Here is a 10,599-nt window from a genome sequence, read left to right on the forward strand (position 1 = left end):
TGACAAGGGTGTGCAGGTGAGGGGAGATCACATTCCAGGGGGAGCTGCCCTAGTAGGGTATGTCGACCAATAATGATAGGGGTTGTCGGAGAAGGGGTTTCAGTTGTCGTAGGGTAAGGATTTGGTAAGGGTGGAAGTAGTAATGTTGTGAGGTTTAGTTTGGTATTTTGGGACGCCTGTGGTTGTTTGAACGGTGGTCTCGAGACACGACAATGACACAAGAAGCTTCATCGACCCTTTACAAGGTTCATTGATTAACAAAGAGGTTCGGTGGAAGAAAAATGGAAAGAATGTGCCCGCCCGAAAGGTTGTCGAAAATGTTCCAACCCATTTTTTTAATACGAAAATAGTACAACTTGTTATAACATATCATATTCAGAGCCCAAAAATTATATCCCTTTCATGGATCCATATCAGGTGAATTCTATTATTATTAGTGATATTTATTAAAAAAAAAAAAACAGAATTATATGACCCTAAAAAGTCAAGTTTATTACCTTGGGTTGGAAATCAAAACTCTAGAGTTCTTATAGAAACTGAGTTGTTGCTCTATCTGATCTTCTTACAATGGTTGTGTCATTACATTCACTAGTGAGTTGGTTATCCACGGAGAGCACGATGAGTTAGGTACCTGCATAAAACACTTCAATATCAAAGTCTGCTTGAGAACATATAAAGAACTCAAACTTCAAGTTGTACATAATTATCAATATAAATCATGTTTATGTAATTAAACAATCAAACATGTATTTATAGACCTTGATATAAAATGTAATTGATTAACCCCATCTAAGTTACTGTAATTGACTTTGAAATCGATGGATACGCTTAAGCAACCTTCGTGTTACTAGTTGCACCAGCTTTGTTTTCCTCGACTAACTAATTAAACGAGATAAATATCATTTTAATCATCATGACCTATCAACACGACGTTCACTCGGTTCCAAACCGGAATGACTAGTTATTTATTCCATAAACTATACATAATTAGTTAATGAGGTGCAATCATGATAGATTTTGTTAAGCGGTGAGGGTCTGTTTTCCTTAAAAAAAGAAGCCAATGATTAAGGTGAATGTGTTGAAGAATAATGACAGCTTATGAAAAGTCCTAATGACTGCTGTCGACATGATTACACACAGAGCAAGAAGAAGAAAGATCCATTACACTATACAAAATGTGAAGGGGACACACTGTAAAGCAAATCCACGTGGCTGATCTGTTGCTCCCTCCATAAATAAACCACATCGACTCCAAAAGCATCACATTGCACAACTCTCGGAGGAACGTGTCACAGAATCCTCACCTCCTTCTTCGGAGTAGTCATGGCTTCCTCGCGCGTCAGCACCATCACCAAACTCACCACCTCTTCTCCACCATACTTAAACTCCCCTCACTTTCTGCCACCGCCACTAAACAACAAGGTTTCTTTCCAGAAAACTCAAAACGGTGGTTCTTCAACCATGCTCCCCAAAGCGGTGCTGGTGACCGGTGGAGCCGGTTACATCGGTAGTCACACCGTTCTTCAGCTCCTGCTCGGCGGTTTCAAAACCGTCATCGTCGATAACCTTGACAATTCCTCCGATGTTGCAGTCAACAGGGTCAAGGAGCTCGCCGGAGAATTTGGGAATAATCTCTTCTTTCACAAGGTGCTCTTTCTTTCACGCGCTTTGTTCAATTTCGATTGGTTGCATTACTTCACCGTTGTCAAAATTTGATCTTGTTTTCCCGAAATTGTTAATTTTAGGGATTTAGGTTTCAGTATTACACTATTACTGCTTGCTGTTTCTAATTTTGTAATTAGTCTAGAGTAAATTCGTGAAATTTAGTAATTGGGTGGGTCCAGAAAAGGTAAAGATTTATGCTTTGTGTCGGTAGACGGTGACAGGTTAAAAATTGTGTGTGTTTAAGAATAATTGGATTTGGTGCTTTGTCTGTTTCAAATTAATTCGAAAAGTTGCATGGTGTAGTTTTTGATGTGATGTAATTTTCGGGGAATGGCTGGTTTATTTTGCTGTTAGATCTAAGCTTGTTATATTGCTTTCTATGATGTTTGATTTGATTAACAATTTTGAAAATTTTCATATTTTTTTCCTCTTTTATAAGCCTAAGTTGTTGACCCCCCATCTTTCATGGTTTTTGACTCAATTGTGATGGTTTCTTTTGCATTTAGAACACAAATTTGTTTGCTGTTAGTTTGCAGGCTATGGTTATGATACTTATGTATGAATTCAGTTCGGTTATCTACCCATGTCTTGTTTTTAATTTTTAAATATTCTAGCAGAGGCAATCATAGATGCCAGACACTTCAATTACTTAATTTTACATTACATGTGGTCTAAGTGAATGCAATCAGTTTATGATATGGTATGACCCTTCATTATATGTTACTCATTGCAGGTTGACCTCCGGGACAGAGCTGCGCTGGAGCAGATTTTTGTTTCCACAAAGTAAGGATTATGACAGAAGCTTCTTTATTTATTTCTTTTTTCTCAGTGCTCTGGAGTGTATGACAGAAGTTTCTGTAATAATTACAAAAAAGATTCGTTGGGGCCTGATGTTCTCTTATAGTTGTAAATAATCATTGATCTCATAACTGTTTCTTATCACTTTTTTCTTTTCTTGTAGGTTTGATGCAGTCATACATTTTGCTGGACTGAAAGCGGTAGGTGAAAGTGTACAGAAACCATTACTATACTACAACAACAGCTTGATTGGGACAATCACTCTATTGGAAGTCATGGCTGCCCATGGATGCAAGAAGGTAAATTACTACTTACATTATCGACTTTCACTACATATAGAGAATATTCTCGACTTCTTTGCCACTGTTATGTGTTTTGCCTCTTCCTATCTGTCGAGTAAAGTCCCTTCTTATTGCTTGGGGTGCAAACATATCTATTAACTAATTGAATTCCCTTAAGTATTGCTTGTATATCATTTAAATTTCAGTGGAATAATTGGTTCCAACAGCCATGATAGAATATTGATGGGCTCTAGTTATTGCTTCTGCTGCTACAACTTCTGTTATTTTTTGGAGGATGCTTATTCTCCTCATGTTCGCTAGAAAGTTCATTTGAGGGGAAAAAGGTGTAGCCCCTTGTTAAGTCTCAAAATGAACTTGGTGGTCCTTAATGTGTTACTGTCATAGACTCATAGTCATTTAGTTGTGATAGTGAGGAAGTGCTTAGCATTTAGATTACCATTGTTTTTTGACACATAACTTCCTTGAAGTGTGTTGTGACTTGTGAGGGAAGGTTGGTTATGCATTTTATTGCCTTCATGCTTACATTTTGCTTATTTCGCTGATTTTGCATTTGATTGGTTTCAGCTTGTGTTCTCATCTTCAGCCACTGTGTACGGTTGGCCAAAGGAGGTTCCATGTACAGAAGAGTCCCCTATATCAGCAATGAACCCATATGGACGAACTAAGGTATGATTAGGAAACTGTTAAGGGTATTTGTTAGAAGGTGAACCTGGGTTTGATTCAAACTATTTGTCTCTTCTAGCTAGTCTTGGTCTCTTGGGTCTTTGTACAAAACATCTTCTACAAAGTTGATAAGTTCCTTGTAATTTTCTTCTTTGTTGTCTTAATAACTTTCTCCCTTTTTTCAAAAAGAAAATAAATCTTAACTATTAATATGTCAATGCTTGCATTGGAATCTTGCAATGATATCTGGTAACATGTTTGTCTTTTTAGCTTATCATTGAAGAAATTTGTCGTGATGTCCACCGTTCAGATCCAGACTGGAAAATGATATTATTAAGATACTTCAACCCAGTGGGTGCACACCCTAGTGGTCATATTGGGGAGGATCCTCGCGGAATTCCGAACAATCTCATGCCATTTGTTCAGCAAGTAGCAGTTGGCAGACGGCCTGCACTGACAGTTTTTGGAAATGATTATAATACTATTGATGGCACTGGGGTATGATCTCACAAACTTTGGCTTTTGCACTGAAATGTTTTCTTGGAAAACGAAACTTGCATTGAGTTTTAGCAAAATCTCACACTACCTACCATTTTCCTTTGATTTGGAATATTTCGATTCTTATCTTTATATATGATGCACACATCCTGACCTACCTTAACTACGGGTCATTTCATGTGCACAATGTCTCTCTGTCTCCCTCCCCATTTGAATTCGCTTGATAGAATGTTTGCTTGAGCTTACTGACTTCCCTTAGTGAATGATTTTTGTTGAGTGCATGCATTTATTTCCCATTTTTTGAAGATCTACTTGCGATTTCTTCATCAAGGATCTTACTGGATGGTTCTTACCCTAATTTCAGGTTCGGGATTACATTCATGTTGTTGATCTAGCAGATGGGCACATTGCTGCACTGCTTAAACTAGAAGAATCTGATATAGGTATGATTCAAAATTTATCATTATCTTCTAATATTTATCCGTGTCAGGTTTCAGTGGAAATGTGGTCAATTTACAGGGGCAATATTTTTAGCCTTTACTATTTGTGGTGTGTATGTGTGTAATGCAGGTTGTGAGGTTTATAACTTGGGAACAGGAAAGGGAACCTCAGTTTTGGAGATGGTTAAAGCTTTTGAACAGGCCTCTGGAAAGGTTATAGACTAAAATTTCTTGCTCTGGCCCCATATCTGTCATCATAATCATTGCTGTCAACTACACTGCCGTTTATTGTTTGAGAAAAATGTTGCTCACATGCCTTTTTTTCCTTCTTGGGGATGGGCTGTTCTGAATTTTAATTTTGCTGAGAATGTAGTGCTTCATGTGCATTCTCAGCGTAGTTTTGTGGCGTGTACTCAGCAACCGAATCATCTTGCAGTTAAGTGTTACCCTGCTTGGGTCCTAAGATAAAACTGGGATTGAATATGAATTGATCTAACTTTAGTTGAGGATCTGTAGCTTGTCTAAGTTAAATTGGTTACCCTAATTGCCACCCTTTGCTGTATGGAATATGGAGTTCTAGAGAGACATGAGAAGTGGCGACAGAGTGTTCTAAGAAAAACAATCATCCTAAGATTCTGTCTATCCAACTTATCTTTAGTTTTAAATTTAATGTTTCTTTTGGCTATATTCCTAAGATCTTGAACTTCTTGAGCCACATCATATATATTATTGAGCTATTCTACGATGCACTAATAGTTAATTCTCATGATTATTTCAGAAAATTCCACTTGTGATGGCTGGCCGTAGACCTGGTGATGCTGGAATTGTTTATGCATCAACAGATAAAGCAGAAAGGGAACTTAAGTGGAAGTAAGTGTTAAATTTTCTTCAAATGGATGGAATTCATGACATATAGGATATAGCTGATTAGGCTTTGCTTTCTAATTTCTTGTTTGGAGTGGACATCACCATCAAGTTAATAATAATCATAATCCTCCTCTTCCTGAATATCATATCCAGGCATTAATTGCACATTGGCACGTATATCTCAGTTTCTTCCAATTTACAACTATTATATCATGTAACATTTACACATTGATAACTTCTGGGTGAGGTTTTGTGGAGTTCTTTTTTGTTTTTCTCTAAAATATTTATCTTATGTGACAGGGCAAAATATGGAATTGAAGAGATGTGCCGTGATCAATGGAATTGGGCTAACAAAAACCCCTTTGGCTATGCATCTCAGGATTGAGCCGATTAACGTTGACAATTATCACCTATATATTATATATATGTTCTCTTTTGGGTTCTTTCTCAGGTTTGATACACCATAGGTTTCTTGTGAATTTAGTTTTCCCTGATAGAGTCTTTTGTTAAGCGATTTGAGGGTGACAAAGTACGTGTGTTATTATGATTTCTAGTTACAGGTAAATAAGTAGTGGTTTATCATACTATAATTTAAAGGTTCTCTAGGTTACAGGTTATTGGTTATTAGATTAGGGTTCTCTCATGTTCCTCATGAACATGACAGAAGTATCCTGTTTTGTAAATCTAAACCACATTTTATTTATAGTATGACTAACATGTATTCTTTATTCAGATTAAAGATTTCTCCCGTTTGTATTTACTGCAGCGAGCATTTTTAACTTTTATAGATACGTTATAAATTTCAGTAAGGTCAATCAAACATTAATTTAAGTAAATACATTGAAATAAGCTATCAGAAGAATCACATTGGATTCTAGTTATTTTATGAAGAAGGACTACGGGTTCCTATGATAAAAAGTGGATGCACTATCCAGAAAAATGAACAAGGAAATCAAAGATCTTGTCCTCCATCATCAAGCTCAAACCATATTTGACTAATGCATCAACAAACATATTAGCCTCTCTGAAAGCACGCTATTAGCCTCTCGTGCTTAGGCACTCTGAAAGCGTGCTCCCAAACGTGAGAAACTGAGTTCAAGAATTGATCACAGAAAGCAGAATCTAAGGCTAATAAAAGTCATTTTTTTCTTTATCTATTACAATATATTCAAATATATCGTTAGTTTGCTGTAACTTAATTTACATGTACACTACATTACACATGTAAGAAAAAAAATTGAAAGTTCCTCCGCCACCGATGAAAATGAATGTTTTTTCTCTGTAAATAAAATCCCAACGGTATGATTACCGGTAACATAGTGCTGGAGTGGTAAGCAGGCAGGAGCAAATGAACTCAATTATTGGAATTCAATTTCACCAGCATCGCATTCGGACCACAAATTCAAATTTTAAGATGAAAAAGGTTCCAACAACCCAAAAATAAATAATTAATTTGGTGGTGGTTTCACTCCATAATTAGAGCTCCCATTGTAAAATTAGGGGGTTTGGTTTCATAGATCCTTATATTGTGATCTTATTTCTTGACTTTATATCCAACCAATAAAAGATTATTGTTTGTGTGACAAAGTGACTTGGACATCATTCATGAGCTCTCTTCTGGTAACATTTCAGAAAAAAGCATATGGCTCCAGGTACATTGCCACATTTACAATACAATTCAATAAGAGAACTCCCCACAAACATGTCACGTAAATAACCAATTTTCATGATCTGAGCATGAATCTCTTGTTCTTTACATAAAGAAGACAGTTTTGCCCAAGAACTAACTATGGCAGCAAAAGAAAACTTAGAAGGAAAGAAGCCCTAACAGCCACATCTACGTAAAGAAAGACAAAGCATTTTGTTCTAAAAAATTGATTGAGAACCCTGCTATCATTGAGTTCCAACAGACAACATCCAGTTTAGGAAGTTAACCAAAGTAACACTGCTTAGAAAACTCCATTTCCACATGCATCTACAGCAATACAAGAAACATTTTATGCATCCATTAGAAATGCGTGAAACATCATATATAGGATCTAGTAAGAATACCAGCCAGAGAGTCAGAGCTAAATTACATAAAATGATAAAATTATTAAATTGATTCACCCTAATAACATGAAAGAGAAATGTTTTGATGGCAAAGTACATCCAATCTAATGAGTTGTACTTCAAAGTTCAATGTGAAGACCTCAAGGCATCTTTAAAGTTTCTAGTTGTGTTGATGCTGCAAAATCATTGCTTTTTATGTTTCCACTCAATCTTCAACCCTCACAGGGCTCCTCAATCCAGGCGCGGAAAGCTCTTCCACAGCCTCAAATTCAGTAGCATAGAATAAACCAGTTCTATAAAGCTTAGGTTAATACCTTAGACAAACACAACCTCTGTTCTGCCAAGCCCTTCCACAGCATTAAGCCAATTAAGATTAAGAGGAAGAAAACAAAGGCTAATAGCAAGTTTGCAACAGGTCTGAATTTGAAGAGGAGAACAGAAACTGTGAAAAACAAAGAGAGAATGGTGACCTGAAGTGGAAAACAAAAGCTGGACAAAAGAGAAAGGGAGGAAAAAAGAGAGAGTAACTAGAGGAGGGAAAACAAAACAACAAAGAGATAGAGATATTGACAGAAAGTGTGTCATGAGAAGGCAAAGATTCCTGTATTTCATGCCAGATTAGACTTGTGTCATTCAGCATTTTGCATTTATGTATGTGTGTTCTCTAACAATAATCAAGATGCAGAACATGAGAAGAGACGGTGAGGGGAGAGATTTCATGCCAGATTAGACTTGTGCCATTCAGCATTTTGCATTTGTGAATTCTCAATACCCTATGTCCACTTTCCACCAGTTTTTAGTCTCTCATTACTTTAATATCATGTATAATGCAAAGGGGAGAATCTGGTTGTAAAATAAACTATGTCAAGCTTGCTTCCGCAGGTATATTTGTAATAGAAACCCAGATTGAAAGGAAAACAAAAGTAGTTTACTAGATTTTAATGCTACCGACTCCAACCTGAACTACATGAGACAACAATGATTCTTGATAAATTTGAAAATGCTAAAAACAGCAAGACCCAGAAGCCAAAAACAGCTCGCAAACTAGGATAACAAATGAAAAGAACACAAACCCTTAAGAAATTAAAAACAAAAGAAAGTTCAAGTTCAACTATTAATAGCTTGCAGTAAATAGAGTCAACTATAAGCATTCCCAAAAACTTAAGTCTCAGCTAGGTTTGACAGGTTTGTTATCTGAAACACTAACAATGATCACTAATACAAAAATAAATAAATAAAGTAGATTAAGTAGAGACAATACATTGGTAAGAAAATTTACGTGAGGCTCAAAAGCATCTTACCTAGTTTTACTCTTACAATAGACCTCTAGCAATCATTTGACGGAGAAGCTTCTCTGCCTTATCATTGTCACCTTTCTGAAAGAGAGCATAAATAATTATTTCATATGTTACAGCATTAGGGGTGCAACCGTTGTCTTCCATTTTTGACATCAATGCCAATGCTTCATCAAATAAGCCGTCTTTACAAAGCCCATTAATCATTATGGTATACGTCCGTACATCTAAATTGTAGCCTTTAATTAAAAGATCCTGAAAAACCTCTTGTGCGTCTTTAAGTCTTCCACCTTTGCATAGTCCATCCAAGAGTATAGTGTATGTGTAAACATTTGGCAGAATACCCTGGTGTTTCATTTTCTTGATCAAAGAAATTGCATTGTCAACGTGATGGTTTTTGCATAAAGCATCCAATAAAGAACTGTACGTGATTACATTAGGTGGTAGACCTCTAGAGTGCATCTCATTAACAAGCTCCCAAGCATCAGAGATTCTCCCAGACTTGCACAAACCATCTATAAGAGAACTGTAAGTTACAACATCAGGAGTTATATTTTCAGTATGCATTTGTTTAAATAGATTCAAGGCATCATCAACCATTTTAATCTTACAGAATCCGTTAATCATGATACTATAACTCTGAACATTAGGGTCACTTCCCTTTGGGTCATGGTGTTGAATATATCTTCAGCCTTGTGTACTTCCTTAACTAAGCAATACCCATCCATCAAAGAACTATAAGTAACAACATCAGGTTTTTCCCCTCCTTTGATCATGACAGCTAACACATTTTTGGCTTCTTTCACCTTTCCTTCCTTGCATAAAGCATCAACTAATATATTATAGGTACAAACATCTGGATTGATGCTTTTCAATACCATTTGATTTAACAAACCAACTGCTTCTTTCAATTGACCCACAATGCAAAATCCAGATATTAGAGTATTGTAAGTGACAACATCAGGTGAAATTCTTTTGGCGAGCATTTCAGAATATAAATTGTAGGCATCACTTACAAGTTTATCTTTACACAAGCTATCAATGATTGTGTTGTACATTACCACATTAGGTTGAGCCAACTTGCCCTGGATCCGTCTGAGCAATTGCAGTGCTGGTCCTGTATGTCCCATTTTACATAACCCGTTAATCAAGGTCCCGTAACTAACCTGATCCAACAGAAACCCCCGTGCTACAATCTCATCATGAAAGCACAGTGCTCTATGAACCTCACCTTGAAGACAGAGACCTTTGAGAAGTGTAGTCAAAGTGATAATATCAGGCTGATAACCCCTCTTGAAAATATTGCAGAGTACAGAAAAAGCAGAAGTAATTTGACCTAGGTGGCAGTAACAGTTGATGAAGATGCTGAAAGTGAATAAGTCAGGCATAACTCTCCTGAAATCCATTTGTTGAGAAAGGGAAATGGCGGTGGCGTAATGCTTCGTCTTGACGAGGGAAGTAAAAAACTTGTTAAATTCGATAATGGGTGGAGAAGGACGCATTTGGAGCATGCGATTGAACGAGGAGATTGCATCACCAACATTGAATTTGGAAGGAGCATTACGAGAGTGACAGTGAAGGGTTCTTGAGAGTGAGGGAAACAGAGAGATTCTGAACGACGACAACATCGTAGGAAGACACAGTTGTTTCTGTTTGTGCGAAATTGCGAATGGATCGACAGTCACCCAGTTGTTTCTGATAAGCGTTGTAGATTAATTTAGGGCTCAATTGAATATTATAAATCAAATATGCAAGTCTTATTTTTTATTTTATTTTTTGTTACAACGGAAAATTAAACAAAGCTATAAGAAAGGACATCCTGAGAAAGCATATTTGGCCAAAGCATCCGCAACCATGTTGCTCTCACGGGGAATGTAACACACAAAGTCACGGAAGAAAATACCCAAATTGTTAAGATTTTTCAATTGAATTCCTTTATATTCGCCATCAATTTGAAGTTCTGCAATATTTTTTTTACGTATACGCAACTGTGGAGTCCTTTTCGGCTGTTCCTGTGAT

The 10,599-nt window shown here is 36.7% G+C and overlaps 1 protein-coding gene and 1 pseudogene across 1 annotated transcript; one reads left to right on the forward strand and one right to left on the reverse strand.

Moving 5' to 3' along the window:
* Positions 1-1,173: 1,173 nt before the first annotated feature.
* On the forward strand, positions 1,174-5,993 carry LOC130741253 (UDP-glucose 4-epimerase GEPI48-like). The gene is made up of 9 exons (XM_057594098.1): positions 1,174-1,647; positions 2,399-2,448; positions 2,627-2,762; positions 3,330-3,431; positions 3,699-3,926; positions 4,291-4,369; positions 4,497-4,579; positions 5,145-5,236; positions 5,534-5,993. Exons 1-9 carry the CDS (start codon positions 1,324-1,326, stop codon positions 5,616-5,618), a joined length of 1,179 nt encoding a protein of 392 aa, XP_057450081.1. The 5' UTR covers positions 1,174-1,323; the 3' UTR covers positions 5,619-5,993.
* Positions 5,994-6,938: 945 nt separating this feature from the next.
* LOC130741255 (pentatricopeptide repeat-containing protein At1g63080, mitochondrial-like) lies at positions 6,939-10,272 on the reverse strand (annotated as a pseudogene).
* Between the last annotated feature and the right edge of the window lie 327 nt (positions 10,273-10,599).

Source organism: Lotus japonicus, chromosome 2, assembly GCF_012489685.1.
Source record: "Lotus japonicus ecotype B-129 chromosome 2, LjGifu_v1.2".
Taxonomy (NCBI): domain Eukaryota; kingdom Viridiplantae; phylum Streptophyta; class Magnoliopsida; order Fabales; family Fabaceae; genus Lotus; species Lotus japonicus.

Excerpts from the sequence above, each read along its gene's own strand:
- LOC130741253 (XM_057594098.1), top strand. The coding sequence starts at position 1,324 with ATGGCTTCCTCGCGCGTCAGCACCATCACCAAACTCACCACCTCTTCT. Across the intron at positions 1,648-2,398 it reads ATAATCTCTTCTTTCACAAG|GTTGACCTCCGGGACAGAGC; the intron begins GTGCTCTTTCTT and ends TACTCATTGCAG. Across the intron at positions 4,370-4,496 it reads ACTAGAAGAATCTGATATAG|GTTGTGAGGTTTATAACTTG; the intron begins GTATGATTCAAA and ends TGTGTAATGCAG.